General features: G+C 54.7%; 1 protein-coding gene across 1 annotated transcript in view; it reads left to right on the top strand.

The window, feature by feature from the left end:
* Nucleotides 1-24,281, top strand: part of LINC03040 (long intergenic non-protein coding RNA 3040) — a 56,164-nt gene that overhangs the window by 26,210 nt on the left and 5,673 nt on the right. The window contains 1 exon segment of the mRNA XM_027126833.1: nt 23,634-23,673. Coding sequence (XP_026982634.1) covers nt 23,634-23,673 — 40 coding nt within the window.

The raw sequence follows: 24,281 nt of genomic DNA on the forward strand, positions 1-24,281 counted from the left end.
TCCCCGACCAATGATCGAACCAGTGCCCCCTGCAGTGGAAGCGCGGAGCCTTAACCACTGGACCGCCAGGGAAGTCCCTCCAATGCCATTTGTCGAAAGGACTATCCACTCTCCACCGACACGTCTGTACCTTTGCGCATGTTGATCACATTTGTGTGCATCAATTTCTGGACATTCTATTCCGTTTCATTGATCTATGTGTCTATTGATTTGCCTTGATGACTGTATTGGTGACTGTAGTTTTATGTTGTCTTAAAATTGAGTAGATTCCTCCCACTTTATTCCTTTTGTTTTTCAAAATTGTTTTTGTTATTCTAGTTCTTTGCCTTTCCATGAATTTTAGAATCCACTTGTTAATATCTAACCTCCCAAAAAACTCCTGCTGGAATTTTGATTGGCATTGTGTCCAATCTACAGTTCACTTTGGGAAAATTGACATCTTGAGTACATTGAATCTTCCAATTCATGGATTGGAAGTGTATCTTTTCATTTATATAGGTCTTCATTGATTTCTTTTTTTTTTGGGGGGGGGGGCCATGCCACATGGCATGTGGGATCTTAGTTCCACAACCAGGGATTGAACCTGTGCCCCCTGCAGTGGAAGTGCAGAGTCTTAACCACTGAACCGCCAGGGAAGTCCCTTCATTGATTTCTTGCAACAGCATTTTGTAGTTTTCAGCATAAAGATCCTGCATATCACACTGTTGTCTTCATTTGTTCAGCTAATACTTGCCTCCTCCACCAGACTATCAGCGCCATGAGGACAGGGACCACATCCATGTTGCACACTGCTATGTTCAGTGAGCTCCCAGGGGCCCACCTGGCATGCAGCAGGCCCTCTCTAAGTATCTCTGAATGAATGACAGCACTTCCGCATACCTCATCTCATATAATCTTCCCTAAATACCTACAGGATAGAGATTATACTCCTTACTTCATGAAGGAGAAAACCAAGGCTTGGAAAGGAGCTGTGGTAAGCATTATTCTGAGACTGTCCTCAAGATTCCCACCTCCTGGCATCCATACCCTGTGAAATCCCCTCCTCTTGAGTACGGTCAGTACCCATGAATATGATGAGATATCATTTCTGTGATTAGATCACATTCCATGGCAAAGATGAAGGGATTTTGCAGATGTAATTAAGGTCCCTAACCAACTAGTTGACTTTGAGTTAATCACAAGGGAGATTTTCTTGGGTGGGCCTGACCTAATCAGGTGAGAGATCAGAGGACACAGATGAAAGAACTCAGAGGGGTTCAAAATAGCAGAGGTGTTCTCCTGTTGGCCTTGAGGAAGCAAACTGCCATGTTATGGAAAGGGTCACATGGCAGGGAACAGCAGTGGTCTCTAAGCGAGGCCCCCAGTCCTACAGCTGCGAGGAACTTGGCCTCGGATGTGATTGCAGTCCCAGCCAACACCTTGATTTCAGCCTGGTGATACCTTTAGCAAAGAACCTAGTTATGCTGTGCCCAGACTTCTGACCTACAGAAACTGTGAGATAACAGATTGGTGTGGTTTTAAGCTAAGTTTATGGTGATTTGTTATGTAGCGATAGAAAATGAGTACAAGGCCCTTTCCCAGGGTCCCAGAGCTGGGACCCATGGGTCTCCAAGCTACCAAGCTCTTGCCCCCCACCATTCAATCATTTCCTGATGCCTTCTCTTGTGGGGACGTGAGCCTTCCCAGTTTATGCCTTTTGTTTTGCTTTGTTTTCTTCTTCTGTTTGGACCTCAGTACAGAACCCGTGATCTATGATACTCAGTGGTCCATGCGCAGCCCAATTTGATTTACATCGGTTAGTTAGTTGGTTTTAATAATGCAATAAGCGTCCATAAACCCACCACCCAGAACAATAGCTAGTTCTTGACAATAACCACATCTAACCTTGGCCCCCTCATTCCTCCCCGTCCCTCCACCTGTGGTAACTCATCTGAATCTGCTCTCCGTCCTTCCCTTACTTAATGCTTTATAGAGTTTAATTGCATCTATATGGATTCCATAAAATTCATTTTTAAATTTTAAGGTTTTTAACTTTATAAAAAGAGTATCGTGTGGAACATAATCCCATGGGACTTTTCCCTTTCAATTTTATGTTGCCAAGATTCATGCATAATGTTGCAAGTTAGAGAAGGTCATTCGTTTTGACTGCTGTCTAATATTTCATCCTGTGACCACACAGCCACATCCCATTCATCCACTCTGCTGCTGATGAGCACATGGGTGGCTTCTAGCCCTACTGTCATCAACAGCGCTACTCTGAACAGTCTCATCCAAGTCTCCTGGTTCAGTAATCTGTTTCTGAGTCCAGTTCTGCCTGAATAACTGCAAGGGGAAGGATTTTGTTTCTTTGACACAGGGGACACAGGAGCCTAACGCACCTTCTTGCTAGGGCCCCACGCCTGACTGACTGCTCCCAACAGATGCATGCAAATGCCCTCAACCCCAGACACCCAGATCTGGGGTCCCGAGCCCCGCTGCCACCCACCCAGGGGTGTCAGGAGCACACAGCAGCTCTGCCCCTGCCCGAGTTTCCACAAAGACAACTGGCTCCAGGGAAGCTACGTGACCACGGTGGCAGCTCCCTCACGGCTGTGGGCAGGACTTCGGCCCCAAAGTCGTCTCTCTGTGCACTCAGAACTCGAGGCCCCAGAAAGTCTCCCGGCCTAGACCCCCGCAGAGCAAGCGATGACAGCGAGTGTGGCGACAAGCTGGCCAAGCGGGAAGTGAAATGCAGCCCCAGTCAGACCCCTGCCCCTCTGGGCCTCGACGGAGACCCCGGTTGAGTCACTGACCCCTCTTGGGCCAGCGCGTCCTCACACAGCCCAGAGGCAATGCACACCCAGTGAGATAAGAGGTTTGACATCCGGCTGGAGGGAAAGTACGAGAGGGAGGGGAGGCCTGAGAACACGGCCACATCTGGCAGCTGAGGGTCCTCCCTGCACAAAGCATCCTGCCCAGGGCTGAAGAGAAGGGCCGCTCACGCCCAGGGCCCCTAATTGCACAGTCATCCTCAAGTCGGAGGGGACAACAGCCCTCTCCAGGCTGTGATCCTGTCTCCCTGTCCCCTGCCTGCCCTCTCAGCAGGAGCCGACCTCACCCACACGGGTGGCATGAGGAATGAGAGCCCTGAATATGGGACAAGGGCACCCAGTGGTTAGGGGCACAGCCCTCTGCAAACAGAAGCAAATCAAAATCTCAGCTCCACCCCTTTCCAACTATGTGACTAGGCGGCTTGCTTAAGGTCTTCAGTCCAGTTTCCTCACCTATAAAATGCACCATGATGTCGTGGTTAAGAGCACAGTCCTTGGGCTCCAAACTTGGCTCTGCCCCTTACTAGCTGTGTGACCTTGGACAAGTTACTTAACCTTCCTTAAACTTGTGCTTTGGTTTCCTCAACTGTAAAATGAGGTTGCGAATGCTACCCACCTCACAGGGTTGTTATGAAAATGAAAACGAGTTGATATTTGTAAAGAGGTTAACAGAGTGCCTGGCACACAGCAAGTTCTCAGTAGTGACAGTCCGAGGGGTAGTCGACATCATTCATTCATTCATTTAACTAGTTTCAGTGGGGGCGTCAACTATGCACCAGGCACTGTTTCTAAAGCTGTGGGGGAAACACAGCAGAGAAAGACGACCCTTGAAGTTCAAGATCTCACCGCGTAATGACACTCTCACAGACCCAGGCACCCAAGAGGGGCAGAGGAGCAGCTGCACTGCCTGTGTGCTAGGTGCTCTGCTAGAGAGAAATCAGAGCACTTCATGAGGGAGGTGGCGCTTGGGGACTGGACCTTTAGGAGGAGTTTATAGGAGGAGGGTTTATACAGAGGAGGCAGCGGGCAGCGGGAAGCACTTTATCCAGACTTTACTGTCCAGCAATGTGGGGAACTGGGCCTCAGGGCGCAGCTAGTCTGAGCCCTTCAGTGTTCAGAAAAGAAATCGAGGTCCAGAGCGGAGGGGTCCTGCAAGGGCCAGTTGGTGGCAGAGATGTTGGGACTCCAGGCCACATCCTGCCACTGATGAAGCTTCCATCATCGTACCCGGTCAGCTAATGCTGCGTAACGGAGCACCACAGAACTGAGTGGCTAAAACAACAAGTCGTTTGATAGCCTCTCCCGTGCCCGTGGGTCAGGGGCCTGGGAAGCGCCTGGGAAGCGTTCAGGCTTGGGTTCTGTCCTGTGGTTTTAGTCCGATGGTGGCCGGAGCTGGAGCAGCAGGAGGCTGTCTGGACGTCTGGACTCTTCACGTAGTCAGGGCCTGGCCACCTGGTCTCTCCACACGAGCTAGTTTGGGCTTCCTCATAGCATGGCAGCCTCTGGGCTCCAGCAGTGAGCTTCCAGCCAGCAAGGTGGAAGTTTTGACATCCTTTCTGTCCTAGCCTTGAGAGTCACGCAGTGTCTCTTCTGCCACTTTCTGTTGGGTACAGACAGGTCACAAACCCACCCAGATTCAAGGGGAGAGGGACCAGACTCCACCTCTTGACAAGTGTGTGGCAAGGAACTGTAGGATGGGAGATTTGGGGAAAACAACGTCTGCCACTCACACCCCCTGGCCCCTGGCCTTGCTGCCCCCTCCAGGGGGACGTACCCCCAAGCTGGGGTTCCCTCGCTCTTCACCCTCCCTTTCCTTTGTTCCCATTCACTCAACACACCTTGAGAAGTGCAGTGGGTGGAGGGGGAGGAGTTGGGGGAGCACAGGGCAAGTTACATAGAAGAGTAAGAGGAACTCAGGCAGGAGATCCCCAGGCTGAGGAGAAAGCATCCCCTCTGCTCCAGCCAGAAGCCGAGCAGGGGGGAAATGAAGGCCTCTGGAGAGGGGGGAGGCCTGGCGACCCTGCCAGCCCAAGTCTGGATTGGGGAGGAAACCAGGGCTTCCTCATGCCCCAAAGGTCAGAAGGAGACATGGGCTATCCCTGGAGTGGGGTCAGAGTCAAGACCCCGGGTCCAGCCAGCTTCCCACCCAATACTCCTGTGTTCCCAGGCCCTGGCTGCAGGCTAACCTGGCCCAGTTCCCACGACAACAGCACTGCTGTCCCACAGGCATCAGAAGAGGGAAGCAGGGCTTTCTCAGAGCCCCCGTCTGGGATGGGGTCCATGGGCATGAGCTCCCAGCAGAGCAGTCTGAGTCTCTGCTAACAAAGGCCTGCAGGCAGGAGGAGCCAGATGGAGGAGACCCATCCTCGCCTCCAGGAGTTGGGAACCAGAGGCTGAGCCAGGCCCATTCACCACCACCAAATCCCCAAAGCAGGGCCTTGGGAGAGGGGACGCGCCTGCACCGGACACTGCTGCAAAATACTGTTGACCCTTGAACAATGCCCCACCCTGGTGGGGGGGGGGAGCGTTAATATACGTATAATTCATAGTCAGCCCTCTGCATCTGCGGTTCACTCGCATCCACGGTTCCTCCGCATCTGCCCAACCACGGACCATGTAGTGCCGTAGTGTTTACTACTGAAAAATGTTCGCCTGTAAGTGGACCCGTGCAGTTCAAACTTGCATTGTTCAAGGGTCAACTGTACACTTAATTATTCAAAGCACCTGTCCGGAGGTTCTCCCTCAGGCTGACGGGATCCAGGGAGATGCTCACGCCCCGTGGAGTCCACAGGGTGGCGAGGCAAACACCGAGTCGTCGTTACTGCGAGCTCTACACAGGGAGGAGCCAGCCTAGAGCCGTGCTTTTTATCTTTTTGGCTGCACAGTGCAGCTTACAGGATCTTAGTTCCCTGACCAGCGTTCGAACCCAGGCCCTCAGCAGCGGAAGCACAGAGTCTTCATCACTGGACCGCCAGGGAATTCCCAAGCTGTGCTTTACAATATTACACTTGGGAGAAGGCTAGGGGGGGTGCCTTCCATAGGCCATACTCCCACTTGCCTCCTACCCCGGCCCCCAGGAATTAGACTCTTTCAGAGAGGATGCCTCTATCTCAGCCTGGTTTCCTCCAAGGGCGGGGCTTGCGGGGGCTTTGGACTGGAGTGGAGATAATTTATTTGGGAAGTGACCCCAGGGAGCAGGGGTGCAGGATGAGGGCAGGAGACAGAGTGAGACAGGGAAGGAGGGTCAGCCAATACCAGGAGGTTTTAGCGCATTAGCTACCCCTGTGGGTGACTGGTGACCCCACAGGGACCTATTAAAGAGCCTTAGGAAATGTATCTCAAAACTGTCTGCCCAGGAGGGCAAATAGGGAAACATTTATCTGTTTGTTGGCTTCTGTCCCTCCACTGAGCAAAAGTGTCCCCGTGGGCCTCCCTTCTGAGGTGTGCACACCGGGGGACCTCAGCAGGTCTCAGGCATGCACAGGCTGAGGTTCTCACGCAGGACCTCGGAGAGGCCTCAGGAGGGAGACGGGAGGCTCTGGGCCCAGGTAAGGCTCCGTCTGACGGCACCTGTGTGGAGGGCTCAGAGTCGTGGGGCATAGAGGAACGTGGACCCCAGCGTCCAGCGCAGGCCTCCTCCTTGCTGCCACCATCGAGCTCTCAGCACCACCCGCAGCTGCCTGCAGGGCCAGCTTTTGAGAGATGTGAGAAAGATTTTCCTGCGGCCAGAGAAAGCTCAAACTTGGCCTCTCAGTGTGGAAGTGGGCAAGTTCTAAGTACACAGCCAGGTTTCAGAGTTCTGCTCTGCTCTGTCCAGCGCAAGGGCCGGGCTGGCTTCGCTCCTCAAGTGCTTCCCTCACCAGGGGGCCTGGGCCTGGAAGGAAGCAGAGCTCATTCTGCCTGGAACTGTAGCCAGAGCCTTCCGCAAAGTGCCTGGCTTCTCCGGGCCCCGCCCTGCTTCCCTCACCAGGGGGCCTGGGCCTGGAAGGAAGCAGAGCTCATTCTGCCTGGAACTGTAGCCAGAGCCTTCCGCAAAGTGCCTGGCTTCTCCGGGCCCCGCCCAGCCTCTCCGCACGCACTTGTTTCCTGCCCAGCCAGCGGCCTCCCTTCATTTCTCCAGCATCTCCTTCGGGCTCCTCCACCTTCTCCCTGCTCGGTGTCTCGCTCTCTGTGGCCGGGCCGCACCCCCAGCGCCCTCCTTCCTACCCGCCGGCCCCAGACATCGGCAGGGGCTGCCCAGGCCCCCCGTGGCTTGGCCCTTTCCGAGCCTGTTTGGGGCCCTGCCCAAATCAGCAATGACAAGTCCCCACTCTTCCTTCTCACTCACACAAGGTGACCATTGTCCACCACACAAGGGAGGACCAGCAGTGTTCACGCTGGGGCGGAGGAAGGATGTTTACCCAGGGTGATGAGCACCGCCTCACGCTGCGTCCAGCCACTCCACTCCGTGTCACATGCAGGCCAAGCAGGCCCCTCACCCAGGCCCACATCAAAGTTAGAGAAAACAGGCCTGCAGGGCACAGAACGGGCAGGCGGGCTCAGAAGAGGCTCAAAGGCTCAGGACAGGCTCAGAATGGGCCCACAGGTGGCCCACGACTTGCGGAAATGAGGCTGTAGCAGGTCTTTCCCCTGTGGGTTCCCCCTGCTCAGGCCCTGAGACACTGTCCTCCATCCCATCCCTCCTTCCCACCTCCTCATTTAATCCTGACTACCCTCCCCACGGCGGGTGTTATGATTCCCCTTTGATAGATAAGGACACTGAGGCTGAGAGAGATTCAACAGCTTCCCCACAGGGAGGAAAGAAGAAGGGACAACGGAGAGAGGGAAGGAGGGGACGGAGGGAGAGGAGGGGAGGCAGGAAGAGGGAGGGAGGGAGGGAGGTCCGCATCAGCACCACTTCTGCAGAGAACGCTGGGATGGCAGAGATGGGAGAGCCAGCCCTAAGGAAGTTTCCAGTCTTCCTGGAAGAAATTCCAGGATGATAAATTGCTCAAGGTCATGTGGAGAATCCCCCACTGAGCTAGGGCTTGGGGGTTTGGATCCTGGGGTGGGGGAACATCGTGGTCACCCTCTGCAGCATGGAAGGAGGTTCTCAGCCAGGACATGCCCATCCTGGAGGCAGGGAGATGCACAAGATCCTATGCCTGGCCATTCCAGCCTGCAACCTTGGTTGGGGGCACACAGAGACGGGGGGGACTGCCAGTTACGCCAGGCATTTTTTCTGGCTTTGCCCCCTACCCTCTGCCCACACCCTAGAGTCCTGGGCTGGAGCTGGGCCAAGGCCCGTGAACTTGGAGGGAAGCTTTCCAATGGGAGGTGATGTGGAGAGGAGCTGAGGAACGGGTGGGCGTGGCCTCCCTGGATGTTCAGCATTCTAGAATTGGCGAAGTCCTTCCAGCTCAAGACCTTGTGTCTATGGAGTCTGAGAGATGTTTCTCTGCACACCCCCTAGGGTGTCCAGAATCCTACCATGCTGGAGTGAGAGGGGCCTCTGAGACACAGCCCTCTAAGGTTTTTATGGCTGCAAATAAACCATTCCCCAACATAGTAGAGACTAAAACAACAACGGTTTCTTCATTTCTCACATTTCTGGAGTTTGTCCTGGCTGTCCTGCAAGTCTCACCTGGGATTAGGTCATTGCATCAGCTGCATTCAGCTGGAAGGTCCAAGTGGCCTCGCTCACAAACCTTAGGCCTCCACGCCACCTGCTGGGCCTCCACTCTCCTCCACTTAGCGTCTCATCCTCCAGGGCCTCTCTCTCCCGGAGAACAGCCTAGACTTCCCTCCAGTATGGTGGGAACTGAGTGGGAAGGAGGGAGAGAGGAAAGGGAGAGAAGAAGGGAGGGGAACCACTAGGCCCTTCAAGGGCTAAGCTTGGAACAGACACCATTTCACTTCTGCTGCATTTTTTCCATCAAAGCAAGGCACAAGGCCAAGCCAGATTCAAGGGGAGGGAAAGTAGACTCTACCTCTTGATGGTAGGAGAAGCAAAGAAGCTCTGACCATCTTTAATCCATCGCAGCAGAGCCGAGTTTCTCCAGAGTCAGGAAAGTCAGGTCAGAGCTCAAGTGGCCTGATGGAGACTTGGGCACTTAGAGATGGATGAGGCCCCACCCCTGCCCCCAAGACTCTCTCCCATCAGCCCCCAGACCATGACTTTCCCCAGTGCTCTGTCCATGGTGGCCCTGGAGACCTGGTCTGCAGGAGGAAGGGCTGGGGTCGAGGCTGCACAGGGCGGTGGGGAGGGCTTGGGCCCCTCTGTACCAACTGTTGAGGTGTCTGAAGTTGGTTTGGGGGGTGGCTTTCTTTGTTACAGGATGTGGGGGGAGGGCACCTACTCCTTGCAGAAACTGAGCCCACGAAGCCTCTGGCAGGGACCAAGCTCGGGAAGGCTGAAGCGTGGGGACAGGGAAGGCTCTGCTTATCTCGATGACCTGGGGGTCTAGTCCCGGAGGACTCCAGATCCCCCTTTCCTCTTCTCCCAGGTGTCCTTTGCACAGTAGCGGGTCTCAGCAGGCCCAGGCATTGGGCAGCCAAGTCGGTCCCTGAAGACCCCCGACTCCCACCCCTACCCTCCTGGCTTTCATCTAACTTATTCATGCAGCCATCTGATGGCCATTTATTGAGCACCGGCTGTGTGCCAGGTGCTGTGCTAGTCACTGGGGCTCTATCAGTGAGCAAAACAAACAAAATCCCTGTCTTCCTGGAGTCCAGATTTGAGGCGAGGGAGCATGTTTATAGATAATAAACAAAATAAATAAGTAAATTACAGAGTGCCACATTCATTTCCTGTGGCTGCCATAACAAATTACCCCAGACGTGGTGGCTTAAACACCAGAAATTTATTCCCACACAGTTCTGGAAGCTAAGAGTCTGAAATCAAGGTGTTGGCAGGGCCACGCTCCCTTCACAGGCTCCAAGAGGGGAGAATCATGCCTCTTCCAGCTTCTGGCGGTTCCTGGCAATCTTTGGAGTCCCTTAGCTTGCGGCGGCATCCCTCCAATGACCACCTCCATCTTTACGTGGCTATCTCCCCCATGTCTCTTTCTTTTCCTCTTCTTTTAAGGACACTAGTATTGGATTTAGGTTCCACCCCAAATCCAGGATGATCTCATCTCAAGAACCTTCACTTAAGCACGTCTGCAAAGACCCTATTTGCAAATCAGGTCACATTCTGAGGTTCCAGGTGAACCTCAAGTTGGTGGGGGGGGGGCACTATTCAACCCACTATAGTCATATTCACAGGTTCCAGGGGTTTGGACATGGACATATCTTTTGCAGGACCACTCTTCCACCCACTACAAATATATTAGAAGAAATAATTTGAGGTTATTTGGAGAAAAATAAAGCATAGTAATATAGAAGGGAAGGTGTAGGTGCTGGAGTGGGAAGGGCAGACTGCAGTATTAAATAGGTGGTCAGGAAAACCTCACTGAGAAGGTGATATTCAAAGACCTAAGGAAGTGAGGGGGTGTGCATGTCTGAGGGGAGAAGCATCCAGGCAGAGGGAACGGGCAGTGCAAAGGCCCTGAGGCAGGAGTGTGTCCAGCAATCTGAGGAATAGGGAGCTAGAGCAGAGTGAGTGGGGGGGCAGAGTGGTAACAGAGTAGGATGACATGGGGCCATGTAGGTCACAAGAAGGACTTTGGCCTTGACTCTGAGGAGAGACAGGACCTGACTTTGTCACAGCATCCCTCTAGTTGCTGGGCTGGGCATAGACTGTAGAGGGCCAAGGACTGAAGCTTAACTCAGCTGCCCACTTCCTGCCCCCACCAAGGCAGCCCCCAGGCAGCAGGCCCTCCTTAGCTCTGGAGTGGCTTTCCCAGGACTCTGTCATAGAGAGACGCCTCTGATCCCCTGCTGCCGGACCCCCTGCCTGCCCACACGGCTCAGGTTTCCCCTTGTCAGCTGTACCCACCAGAGCCTGGAAAAGTCAGCTTTCCAGAAAGATTTCATCATTTTCCATTCGGAAAAATTTGCTGCTCCCACCACTCCCTCCTCTGCTCCCGAGGCTGAGACACTCAGGAGATCAGAGGGGCCGTGGGCAAAGGCACACGGGGCTTCCAGCCTGCCCCATGGCAGCCTGGGACCAGACTACCCCATCCCCCAGCTGGCCCGACTTCCACCTGGGAGACCCTCCCCCCGTGTCCTCCATGGACTCCCCCAGTCATAGTCCTCCTGCCCTGGCACCTCTGCAGCCTGCTAAGTGGGTGGGCACTGGGCAGAGGCACTGGAGAGGGCTGTGGAGGAGGGGAGAAGGGTTGGGTGTCCCCCTCCGGGGCTCCCTCACAGAGGCTGAGCCACTGCTGGGAACCAAGCACCTGCCTTCACATCTAAGGTAAGTGGAAACTTCCCTTAGCATCTCTGGACCCCAGGGTCTTCTCCTCCATAATGTTCCTCATTCCCCTTGCCATTGTGGGGCCCCTTAACACAGAGCCTGTCAGTGTTTGCAGAGGCTGTCCGCATTTGCAGAACCTGCTATGGTTTGCAGAGCCTGTCCGTGTTTGCAGAGCCTGTCCACATTTGCAGAACCTGCTGTGGTTTGCAGAGCCTGTCCGTGTTTGCAGAGCCTGCTTGGTCACAGAGGCTGTTGCTATTTACTGAGATTGCTTCCTTTGTTCCTCCAGGCAGCCCTTACCCATTGCACAATGGTGGCTCATACAGTTCCCTCTTCCTCCCTCTCCTGCCCTGCTTCACACCCCCTGCTGCGGTCTCCCCAAGGATCCACAGGGCATTTCCCCAAAGGCCCCAAGACTCAGACCTCCAGAAATCGCACAGCCAATCCACACTCCCCAGTGGGACCATATAAGCTGAGGTGTGGGGGGTTGGAGGTGAACAGAGGTGCCACCCCCTTCTAAGCTCAAGTCCTGAAAAGAACATACAATTTGAAGCCAAGCTGACCTGGGCCTCTGTCACTTCCTAGAGATGGGGCTTCGGGCATCCTCTCAACTTTCTGAGTCTCAGTTTCCTCATCTATAAAATGGGGCTGCATTAGGACATGTGGCAGTGTGAGATTCACCTGATATAATGGGTAGGAAAAATTCGTGAATGGAAAGCGCCTGTGTGTGCTGGACGTGGGGCTTCCTTCTTCCACAGAACATCTCCAAGGGTTAACGAGGCAGTGGGCATTCCTACCATTAGCTCTGAGTCGTGAAAATGAGCCCACAAGGGTCTATGGAGGGAGTTCACCTCACCCAGGCCCTGGCTGAGAGCAGAAATCTGTCAGGAACTTGGAGAGAGTCAACGTGGGAGCCCTCGGCCACTAGCCCTCCTTCTCCCCCACCCTCAATGCTTTGATGGTGAGTAGGAGCTGAAGGGACAGGTCTCCCCTAAGGTAGGGGCTATGCCTCCCCCCTTAGACTACAGCTCCCTGAGGCAGGGCTGTGTGTCCCCTCAGACTGGGCTCCCTGAGGACAAGGCTGTGTCCGCCCCTCAGACTGGGGGTGCTTTCCCCTCTCTAACCCCAGGATGGGGATCTGAGCATCAGCTTCTCCAACAGTATTCGTGCACCACTGGGTGACCACCCAAAGGAACAAGGTGATTGGACCTGACAGACAGAGGCGCAGGGTGGGGTGGGGTCCTCCTGAGGAAGGAAGTGCTGATAAAAGGTCACTTCTCTGACCACTTGGCTCAGGACAAACTAGAGCTGTAACCAAAGAATTCCGTTTGGAGCCATCAGCCAGCTGGCTTTGCTAAGTGCCTGCTGTATGCATGGCCCACTGGCAGGTGTTTGGGGAGCGACCAAGAGGATCTATATGCAATGTCTGGGCTGCTGGGGAGACAGGCCTGGGCACTGTCGGGAGTTAAGCGCTGGGGTGTGGCTGCACGGACGCAGGGGTCTGGGAGAGAAGCGAGAAGTGGGAGCTTCAATCGAGCAGCCTCCTTGAAGGAGACCCTCCTGGGACCAATTCCTGGGTCCAGGTTGAAGAAGGTGGACCTGTGGCCTCAGAGCTTTGGCCCTTGGGGAACCCCTGAAGGCCCCTCCCCATCCCACCCACCCCTCTCCTCACCACCCTCAACTTATCTGGCAGCCTTGGTCCATGTTTTCCCAGGAGCTGGTCCTCCCCCATCCCCTGAGGCCCACCCAAGGCTGAGCCCTCTCTCTCCTGCTCCTGCCCAGCAAGTCCTGGCTGGGCCAGGGGAAGGGGCTCCCTCAGGAGCCTGCCCCTTGGGGTCCAACTCCTGGCTCCTGAGTCTCCCTCCCCCCACCCTGAATCCCCCATAGCCTGGCAATGTCTCACAAGACAGGTAGCTGGGGTGCTCTAGAGGTGGAAGGAGGAGCCCCAGGGGAGACCTCTCTTCCATCCCCTGCCCCAACAAGGGGCGGTCACACCCAAAACCATCAAAGGAAGCAGATTCTATAACCCACCAGGAATGGTCTATAACCCAGACCATCCCACTTTTACTCACTGCTAGCAAGTTGAAGCCAGCTTATTTCTCCGCCCTGCCCAGGTTCCTGAGCAATGAGGAGCTGGGGGTCCTCAGAGATGGCTTCACTCTGGGGCCCCTGGAGGTAACGATGATGAGGGAAGGTCAGTGTTGACCCAGCCTCAGGGGACCCAGTCTGTTGGGGGAGACATAGCCCTGCCCTCTGGAATATTCTACTCCAGTGGGGGAAATAGAGCCTCTGTCCTCTGGCAGCCCCCAGACTGAGCAGAGAAACGCAACCCCTGTCCCTTCAGGGTGGTCTGACTCAGCCTTGAACACCTCCATCCTCATCCAGGGAGTAAAGACCCAGAGGTCATCATCTCCTGCCGTAGGTAAGAGTCCTTCCCATCCCCACGCCCCAAAGGACTAAGGATAGGACAGGCAGGGAGCAGCAAGGGAACTTAGAGACCTGTGCCCCAAATGGTCACTGGCTGGCAGGCCCCTTCGTTGCCACCTGTGAGGCCCAGGCTCTCCCAGAATCCTGCTAAAAAGCATCCTCTCCATGCAGGAATGGACCTCGGGGATGGCCTTGCCCCCTGTCCCATCAACCCCTTCCCTCACCACAGACACTGATAGTGCCCACAGACAGGCCCGCAGGATGAGGGAGCAGGGGAGGCCGATAAGTTGACCTTCCTCCAGCTCCTGTTTTGGCTGGAGGGCTGGTGGGCTGTTTGATCTGAGGGCCCAGGATGGACAGGGGACCCTGTATGGGAGGGGCTCCCAGGCCCAAGGCCCCAGTGGGTTGGGACAGCCCATCCCCTGGCAGGAGGGCGACCGCACCAGAGCCCCTGCTGAGGTTCCCTACTGCCAGTTCACGGCTTCTCTCAACTCCTCAGGATACCCACTTCACTCCGTGGTCCCCACCCCAGGAGACGCAGACAGAGGTCCCCTGAACCTCCCCAAAGCTTCCACCACCCACCAAGTTCCCTTGGGCTCCTCTTATTCTCCTACCTAGAAACCTTGCCCCCAGCGACAGGGAAAAGAGAAGGAAGGACCTGTGTCCCCAAGTGAAACTAATGGACAGAGGCTGACAAAGGTCTCTCCAAACCCTGTCCACCCACTGCTCGGCAGCAGTGCGGTCGAGTGATAAGATCCAGCGAAGACCATGTTCAGTTTGGGGGAGTTGAACATGATCTGTGCATTAGATAATTACAGGAAATTGTTTGTTTTGTTCAGCGTGAGAATGGCTTGCTAGTTTATATAGAAAATTGGGTTAATTTTTGAGAGATGCATTCCGAAGTGATTGCAGGTGACATGTCATAATGTCAATAATTTACTTTCAAATATTTCAGCTCCCCAAAGCAAGAAGCAAACCTGGCAAAGTGTTCATTGTTCTATCTTGGTAATGGGTGCTTGCAGGGTCATTGTACTATTCTCTCTACTTGTCTGAATGTTTAAAGTTTTCCACAATAAAATATCCCCCCAAAAACTGAAAAAAGTAAAAGGAAACATTGTACCAACCTGAATTTGAATACCAATGCTACCACTTTCTTGCTGTGTGACCTTAGGCAATTCACTCAACCTCTCTGAGGCTCATTCCCTCTACACTTGAATGGTACAACTATACTCCTCTCAGTAGGATGTTGTGAGGATTAAAACATAGTAACTAATGGGGAACAATGCCTGGGACATAGTAAGTGCTCAGTTAAAAATGGTTATTTGTTGTGGCTTCCCTGGTGGCGCAGTGGTTGGGAGTCCGCCTGCCGATGCAGGGGACACGGGTTTGTGCCCCGGTCCGGGGGGATCCCACATGCTGTGGAGCTGCTGGGCCCGTGAGCCATGGCCGCTGAGCCTGCGCGTCCGGAGCCCGTGCTCCGCAGCGGGAGAGGTCGCAGCAGTGAGAGGCCTGAGTACCACAAAAAAATAAAAAATAAAAATGGTTATTTGTGAAATGAATGGAGGGGAGGCTGTCGAGAGGAGCTGTCTTCTTAAACTCTGAACCCCAGTTTCTCAGTCTTCAATAAGCAGTAGTTAATGATATTACTTAGGTCAACAGCATCGTGCCCAGCCCCTAATCCACGCCAGGGGTCTTGTTGGATGCTGGGGAGGAGAGAAGGTGGAGGGTACTCTTTTTTTTTTTTTTAATAAGTTTATTTATTTTATTTTATTATTTGTTTTTGGTCACATTGGGTCTTCGTTGCTGCGCACGGGCTTCCTCTAGCTGTGGTGAGCGGGGGCTACTCTTTCTTGCGGCGCGCGGGCTTCTCATTGCGGCGGCTTCTCTTGTTGCGGAGCACGGGCTCTAGGGGCGCGGGCTTCAGTAGTTGTGGCACACGGGCTCAGTAGTTGTGGCACACGGGCTCTAGAGCACAGGCTCGGTAGTTGTGGCGCATGGGCTTAGTTGCTCCGCGGCATGTGGGATCCTCCCGGAACAGGGCTCGAACCTGTGTCCCCCACACCGGCAGGCAGATTCCTAACCACTGTGCCACCAGGGAAGCCCCTGGGGGGTACTCTTAATAGGACCAATGGACACTGGTTCCTTACAAGGAGCCCTGAAGTTAGTGGACACTCTCCCCATTTGGTACCCAGCTCAGGACCAGAGCAACCCCTGCTTTGGCCATATCCAGTCATTCAGCTTTGAGAACAGTCAGGGCTGTAGGATCCACTCCCTCAACATCCACCATGGAAGAGCACAGTGAGAAGTGAGAGCCCCGTTCCGAGGACAAGGGCAGTGGGGCACGCAGCGGGTAATGGGAGAAGGCCAGCGCTTTCCTATTCTGGGAGGCAGGAGGCAGCAGGTGGCTGGCTGATGCTGAGACACGTGAGCCCTCCTGTCAGGACGCCATGAGGCCAGCAGCAGGGAAGCCTGGACCTGCCACGCATGGCCTAGGCCCCAAGTGAGCCCACTGGCCAGGAGTACTTGTGGCCAATGGGGGAGGGAAACCTGGTTTCTCCATCACAGGGGCGTTCTCCCTAATACAGCTCAGGAGAAAAAGGCTTCCTAGAACCCACCTGACAGACAGAGGCGCAGGCTCCAGGGAGGCAGGCTCCAGGGCCTGGATGTTCTGAGGCGCTTCCAGTCTGAGTGGGGAGATACAACATTTGCATTCCAGGAGCTCCTAGTCTGATGACAGAGCTTCTGCCCTGAGGAAGCCCCAGTCTGAGGGAGGAAATACAGCCCCAGGAGGCGAGGGCTCCAACTGAGGAGGGAGGCTGGCCACAGTGGAGGTGCGGGGGCTGGAGTGCTCCATTAGGCTGGTGGCAGCCCACGATGTTGCAGGTTCCTTTGGGAGCCTGGTTATTTTGGGGTGGGCAGGAGGAACAGGCAACTTCCCAGATTAAAATAGCCTACCCTGGGTGTCATTCCTGAGACATGCACGGCTCCCAGCTGAATGCTTGTCACATGGCTGTGTTCCTCCTGCCCCTCCCAGGCGGGCAGGGCGGGGCCTGGATGGTAGTGCTACCCAGGGAAGCGGGGCAGTGCAGGGAGCAGAGATGAGCCTTGTTTCCTAATCAGGGTAGTGTGGGAATGCAGCTCTGGTCTCCAGGGCCACCAAAAGCTGCCCATCACTTGCCCAACTCCTCCTTCCTAAAGGGGCTGCCAGCCCCCTCCCTCAGGAAGCTTTCCCACGCTGACTCCAGCTGTATGAAGCCCTCTGGCTCCACCTGCCTCCCCAATGTTGTGGCCAGTCAGTAATTTCCCGAGGTCAGGGGCTTCCCTTTCAACTGGTGCTCCCTGGGATCAGGACTGGGGCTCCCTGAGGGTGGGGCTGTGTCTCCCATCAGACCGGGGGTCCCTGAGGGCGGGGCTGTGTCTCCCCTCAGACTGGGACTCCCTGAGGGAAGGGCTGTGTCTCCTCACCACTTTGTTTCTGGTCCAGTGGGAAGAAAGTTGACCCAGGACTCGAGAGCCCTGGATTCTATGTGACTGGCATCACTTTGCCCTCAAGGGCAGTAGCCTGCCACGCATGGCTCTTAAGAGCAGAAATACTCTGGTCACAGATCCAGGTTCCAGCCCCAGCCTGGACACTTCCAGGCTTCATCACCTCAGGTCACTTACTTACCCCTATGACCCTCCACAGGGTCATGAGGGCAGCAGTAGCTCCTGCCCCCCGGCAGGTGGTGAGGCTTAAGTGAGATAATGCACAAGAGATGTGGCACAGTGCCCGGCAGAGGGTAGGGAAAAGGTGAACCAAAGAAAGGCATGGCAGTCCCATTCTCAGGCCAGTTGTGGGTTGGGCAGAGCCCTAGGCTCCGTGACCCTGGAGTCCGAGGCCAAGACTGGCCCTGGAAGACCACAGAGTGACCTAGGTCACCAGCCAGGCCAGGGTTATGCTAGGATTCTGACCTGCAGTTCTAGGAACAGGGCCCTGCCTGACTCCGCGATAGCGCTTGCTCGCCCTTCCCCCTCTGCAACTCTCCCTCTGGCCACCCAGCTCCAGCTGTCTTTGGTCCCTGTCCCCCACTACGCCCCCTGGTTTTCCCAGCCCCTCTCCCACCTTGTGGAGACATCCAGCTATCCCGTATGTGTGATTTCTGGTGTGGCGTGACCCCTCTGAGCTGGGCAGGGGACTGGGGCCAGGCCCACAGAACATAAATATGTCCTGGGAGTTTACATGGTAGGGACCAGGAGTACACACCAGTCAGCCGGCTGCTGTCCCTGTTTATTCCCTGGGGGTTCATGGCCAGGGCGGGGGCAATCCTCAGGTGGCTGCAGCTGTGTGGATATCAATGTACCAGGGACCCCAGAAAAGGCTGCATGCTTCCCAGGCCCACCCCGTCCTGCCATGTCCCAGCTGCCCTTCCCCTCCTGCCCCCTATGGATCACACCATGGTGCACGTGGGAGTCTGAGCACAGAGTGGCCTTCCCAAACTTGCGGTTAGGGACCCCTTGGCCCTCCTCCCCTTGGCCCCCACCCTGCTCCAGGAACCCAGATCAGACCACAGTGTGTTTTTTCAGGTCAGGCCAAGCTAGACCTCACTCGAGCCAATCATTATTAAGACTGTTCCTGGAACTTTCCCAGGGTGTTTAACTTTTCTGAACACTTCCCATTATCACTCAGCATCTTCGCCGACCTACTCAGGGAAGCAGGCTCTGCTGGGATTGTCCATTGTCTGCATGGGAAGGTTGAGCCCCAAGGGTATACTGGCCCTGAGTCCCATCCAGAACTGTCTGTGGCGACTGTGCTCAAGACAGACAGAGATGATAGTCTCACAGTGGCCAAGGTGGTGATCCACTTTACAGATGAGAAAACTAAGGCTTGAGGTGGATAAGTGACAACTTGCCCATAGTTGCTTCGCTGATGAAGTCAGGATGCAAACTCAACTCTTCCTGGTTCCAACTTCCCCTCATGGTCCTTCCCAACCCACCACACACCCCTTACCCAGAGGTCTCAGGCATCTTCTGGAAGCAGGTGGGGAGACAGTTCTCAGAAAGGTTCAACTCTTCCTTCCCTCCCAAGATATATTGCAAAGTCAGAGTGTATGCAGTAATATATTCATTTTCATTGACAGCACAAAGCCCTGTGTCAAGCATTGGCAGGAGGAAGGACTAATAATAACAGCAACAGCAATAACTAGTGTTCATTGAACACTTGCTCTAAGTGCTGTATATACAACAACTCAGGCACCCCTCACCACAACTCTATGAGACATGGGATTATTAAATCCAATTTACAGTTGGGAAGACAAAGAGACCTGGCTTGTCCCAGGTCCCACAGCTAGAAAGTGTCAGAGCCAGGAGTGGGACCCAGAGCCACCATGCTCTGTGTAGGATATCTGGGTGGAGGTTGCCTTTAGAAACCAGTTTAAACAGTGTGGGTGTGAGTACACAGACACACACACACACAGCAACCAGGGAGGGGACAGGTGAAGCTGAACCACAGTGTACAGAAGAAATCTGAGTAATGCAGGGTAGATTAAGGAACAGTTCCTGCCAGAGATGGGCTGTGTGTCAGGGCTTAAAGGAAGTGAGAGGTATAGGCCATTCCCAACGTGCGGGACCCTGGACAGAAGTAATTTCCAAAAGGTTGTGAACACAGTAGGTATTGAATAAGTGTTCTTGGAGCAATGGAGTGGTGATCACGTGTTGGCTGTGATGGAAGGGTCGCTGAGGACAGCAGTGTGAGGAGGCTGAGGACGATGGCAGTGATTCTGTGATAGAGGAAGTGACGGTGTGAAGGAGATGGAGGTGTCGGTGATGGTGGTGGTGGTGATGGAGATGGGAATGGAATTAGTGACAGAGGCAAAGACATAAAATCCATTTCCTCTACACTCTTGTACAGCCCTTTATAGCTTTACACCAGCCATCACACATTCCTCATCCTCACAGCTGATTTTGGGAGGGCGTTTTTACCTTCCTTTTATAAATGATGACAGTGAACCACAGACAAGTCACGTTCTGCTCGCCCAAGGACGCAAGGCCAAGAAGCTAGCCCAGGGTCTCTGCTTTAAGGGCCCCGCCCCACTTGGAGTGGGGGTCCAGGGCAGCATCGTGATGCCGTGAGTGGGTAGCGAGGCAGAGGCCCTCCTGCGCTCCCAACACAGAGGGTTCAGTGGTCCTCGGTTTGGGGGAGCGAGATGTAGCAGGACTGGGTTACAGAGGAAGCGGTCCTAATCCCAGTCCCATCGCCCACATGCTGTGACCTCTGGGCAGCTGCCGGGTGACAGCGGGCCTGTGGGGCAGAGCCAGGGCAGCCTGGCGGGAGCCCCACACACCAAGAGGATGAAATCAGGGGTGGGAAATAATCCTGGAGTCAGAGGAAGGTTTGCTTGGGGGTGACATTCCTGGAAAGTTCTGCTGTGATTGGCTCGAGGTTGGGCCTCCTGTACAGGCCTTCCCAGTCAGGAGCGAGTTTATTAATAAACCCTGCCCTGCCCTCTGCCCTCACCCTGGGTAGAAGGCAGGGCTTCCTGGGGCTTCTGGCCTCTCACCCAGGGGTGATGAGTCCCACTGTGGGTGGGGGGAGAAAGAGACTGAGCCTTTAGGTCTAGGCAGGGGGTGCAAATGCCCTGCATCCTCCAGACTACATTCCCCGACCCCCCTGCAGCCCCAGGGCTCCTCTGCTTCTGGGGGCTTCGGAGAAACGGCGAACGGGGGTGAGTGGTGTGCATGTGAGGTCATGGGGCTGCAAGCATGCATGGTTGGGCGTGCAAACGTGAGCGCCTGAACAGGATTATAAGGGTGGTAATGGGCTCCCAGGGGTGCAAACGTGCAAGGGTACCTCCACGTGGTTGCCCTGCAAGAGTGAAAACCGTGTCTCAGCAGCTGCTGAGCGTGTTCTGTGTGTGCCCTTGTGAGCCCTGGGTGATGTGGGGGCGGGAGGGGGGCAGTGGGGGGATGACTGAGTGTGAGGGGTGCTAAGGCCTTAGGAACAGGCAGCCTCCCTCCAAGCTGCTCCCCACAACAGCTCATTAGCACCAAGGCCTAAATTTACCGCCTCCACTTACCCACCCACTGGCTGTGACCTCATTAAACTCCTGCCCCTTTCCTAGGACAATGGGATGGAGGGGAGGAAGGACTCCTCGGTCTGCACTGCAGGATCCCCTGCGGGAGGAGGGAAAGTCCTGGGGATAGGGTGGAGGGGAGACCAGGCACAGAACTTAATATAGTCACAGGGCAGGCCGAGGAGGATGTCAGCTCCTATTACACCTGCCTCCTCGGCACCATCATATGACCCAGCTCCTGCGGGCAAGGCCCGGGTGGGTGGGAAGCACCTGGTCCTGGGCTGTGCTGGGGGCCACCCTGCACACTGCCCTTCTATACATCCTTAATGAAGCCCCTCTCCCAGCTGGTTCTCCTGGCAAGGGGCAGGGTCCAGCTCTCCATTCAGCATGGCTCTGGCATGGCTTAGCTGGGTGGTCCTGACTCCCACCCAGTGGGCCGGGCCAGGAAGCAGTGGAAGGGGTGGGAACCTCTAGAGCTGATTCCAGCACAGTCGCTAAAGGAACAGGTCCTTCTGATCCACGCCCTCCCCCGCTTCTTCCCTCACCCCCCAGATCCATGGTCCCAAACTATGGTACACCTATGGGCAGAGCCCTGAGCTAGGCAGAGCGGTCAGAGCCACGGTGAGGGGCAGCTGAGTGGCCAGGAAAGCAGTGCCTGTGCTACGAGTCGGGTTCAAGACAAGATCCTCCCCTAAATCCCTCCTGCAGAGGGACTTAGAAACCCCAGAGCCCACACTGACCAGGAGACATAGCCTTGCCCACAGGCAGCCCCAGTATGATGGATCTATCATGCCAAATCCCCTCCGTTGAGCTTCCTGTGTGACTTTGGGAATTTGCTCAACAGCTCATAGCCTCAGTTTTCTTGCCTGTGAAATGGCAACACTGCCACCTCCCTCAAAGATACTTAGTATGTGCCTGGCAGATAGCAAAAGCTGCATAAAAAGGTAGCTCTGCTTCAGTGTAGGCTTTTTGTGAAAGAAATGATAACATGTGGTCTTAAATTGGGGAAACAGATTGCAGTGGGATCCTCTGCACACCCATTCCCACCCAGAGCTGCTGAGACACACCAGGGCCTCCCCAGGCAGCCCCCGGCTCAAAGTTTACAGTCGACAAATATCCTGGAACGTCAGCCACAAAAGGGGTCCCAGGTCCAAGGACACCAGTGCAGTATGGGGACGAGGCAGGCTCTGCAGCCACCCACCCCAGAAGATGCTGTCCAGTGGCTTCTGGTCATTGACTTCCCGGGGACCCAGTTTTTTAAATTTACTTTTTTTTAATTGAGGTGTAAGATTTGTGCACCAAATTGCACAAATCTTAGGGGTACAGCTTGGTGAATTTGTTCATGTTTGTACGCGCATGTCACCACCACCTAGATCCAGCATAGAGTATTTCAGCCCCCCAGGACGCTCCCTCAAGCCCCTGCCAGACAATACCATTCCCTCCAGGAGAGAAGTGACCACTATTCTGATTTGTTTCACCACAGATTGGCTTGGCCTATTCTTGAACCTCATGCAAACGGACTCCTAGAGCATGCAGTCTTTGTGTCTGACCCAGTTTATTGGACATGAGGTCTGTGAGGGTTTTCCACATTGTTTCTGCAACACCAGTTCTTCCTTTTTCGTAGCTGAGTAGCCTTCCTTTGAATAGTTATGCCACAACTGATTTATGTGTTCTGCTGTTGATGGACATTTGGTTGTTTCCAGTTTTTAATTAACAGCATTAAAGCAACCGCAGCCTTCTTGGACACGTCTTTTGGTGCACATAACCATGGCTACCCATTCTTGAGAACAGATTTTGAGGGGGATGCCTCGTTAAGAACTCCAGGGAGGGGAGGAGAGATGAAAAATTATTGAGCTCCTGCCTGGTGCCGTGAGCCTTTTTGTGTCGACTGGACTAGTCATAGGGGAAGGAGGACGGAGACAGAGCAGCCCCTAAAAGGGACTCCACCAACCTCATTCCTGCGCCTAGAGCCACTGTGAGTGTGTGTGAGTGTGTGAGTGAGTGAGTGTGTGTGTGTCTGTGTGTGCGTGCGCATGAGTATTCATTTCCTAGGGCAGCCATAATAAACTATACCATAGACCTGGTGTCTTAAAACAACAGAAATTTATTCTCTCATAATTAAGGAGGCCAGAGTCCAAAATCAAGGTGTCGGCAGGGCTGGTTCCTTCTGGAGGCTCTAGGAAGAGTCTGTTCCACGTCTCTTTCCCAGCTTCTGGTGGTTGCAGGCAATCCTTGGTGCTCCCTGGCTTGTGGCTGCCTCACTCCAAGCTCTGCCTCTGTCATCACGTGACCTTCCTCCCTGTGTGCCTCGTATCTCTTTGTCTACAAATCTCTCTCCTAAAAGGACACCAGTCATTAGATTAGGGGCCCACCCTAATCCAGTTAGATATCATCTTGATTACATCTACAAAGACCCTGTTTCCAACTAAAGTCACATTCACGGGTACTGGGGCAAAAATGTCAACATATCTTTTGAGGGACACAATCCAACCAACAATAGTGATTATGACTCTGCAAGTTTGTGTGTCGTGCACATGAGTGTGTGCGTGAAGTCGGGTGTTTATGTGGTGTGTATAAGTGTGAGGGAGCGGTGAGAGTATGCGTGTGCGTGTGCTTGTGGGAACACGTCTCTGGTTGTGCTCATGTGGCTGCAGACATGTGTACAAGAGCATGTGTGTGCCTGTGGCCCTGTGGCCGTGGCTTGGACAGCCTTCCTGAAGGGCTGAGAAGGGTGGCAAGGCAGCACGAGGGCCTCAGGCCTGGCTCCCTGCTCCCAGCTGGGGCGGCCCCATGAATCCAGAGGGCGGAGGGCTCGCTGTGAGAAGCAAGGACGAGGGTGTTTGCTGAGCTGGGTACAGACTAGTAGGCTGAGGCGGTGGCTCCAGGCAGCAGCGTGGTTCCCAGGTCCTCTTCCAGGAACGTTCCTAGAAGGCCCCTCCACCCAAGCTCCTGTCCCCTGCGCCCCATTTGCCTGGATGGGGCGGTGCTGACTGACTCATCCCCTCCCAGGGCTGGAAGCCAGCACTCAGCTACCTGTTGGGCCAGTCAGGTAGGGGCGGGGCAGCCAGACAGCCCCTCCCAGGCCCTGCCCCCAGGCCAATCCGGAGCAACACCCTATCAGCCCCAACGCCTGGCCAGGGCTGGACGCCAGGAAGTGGAGAAAACCAGCGGTGAGCACATGCTCAGGTAAGGCCCAGGATGAGGGCTGCTTCTCTCCTCTGGGCAGCTCTTGTGGGCAAATCCACCACCCAGAGACGGGACATAGGGAGGGTCTCCTCAACAGTTATGTGGGCTGGGCACCTGCTCTGAGCCAGTTACCTCCATTAAACTTCCCAACCAAGTTTAAATGGTGTCCTTAATATCCCCGATTTACAGATGCAATCCCTGAGGCCCTAAGGAGTGATGATCTGCCTAAGATTCCACACCTTTCTTTAAATTTGTTGGAACTTTTTTATTCTCTCTGGAAATCCATACCCTGCCCCCACCTCCAGACTCAGACCACAGCTGCTCCCACTTGCCCACCTGCCCACCACACACCCTTCCCACCCTTCCCCAGGGAGACACCGAGCCCAAGGGGTGGGATGGGGGAGGGGGACGTGGTCTGTCATCCCACCCTCCTGGGCTGGGCTCCTTTGTCATATCCTGGTTTTGGTTTTG

The sequence above is a fragment of the Aethalodelphis obliquidens genome, unplaced genomic scaffold, assembly GCF_003676395.1.
Source record: "Aethalodelphis obliquidens isolate GAN/ISIS:26980383/991018 unplaced genomic scaffold, ASM367639v1 scaffold31, whole genome shotgun sequence".
Classification (NCBI taxonomy): domain Eukaryota; kingdom Metazoa; phylum Chordata; class Mammalia; order Artiodactyla; family Delphinidae; genus Aethalodelphis; species Aethalodelphis obliquidens.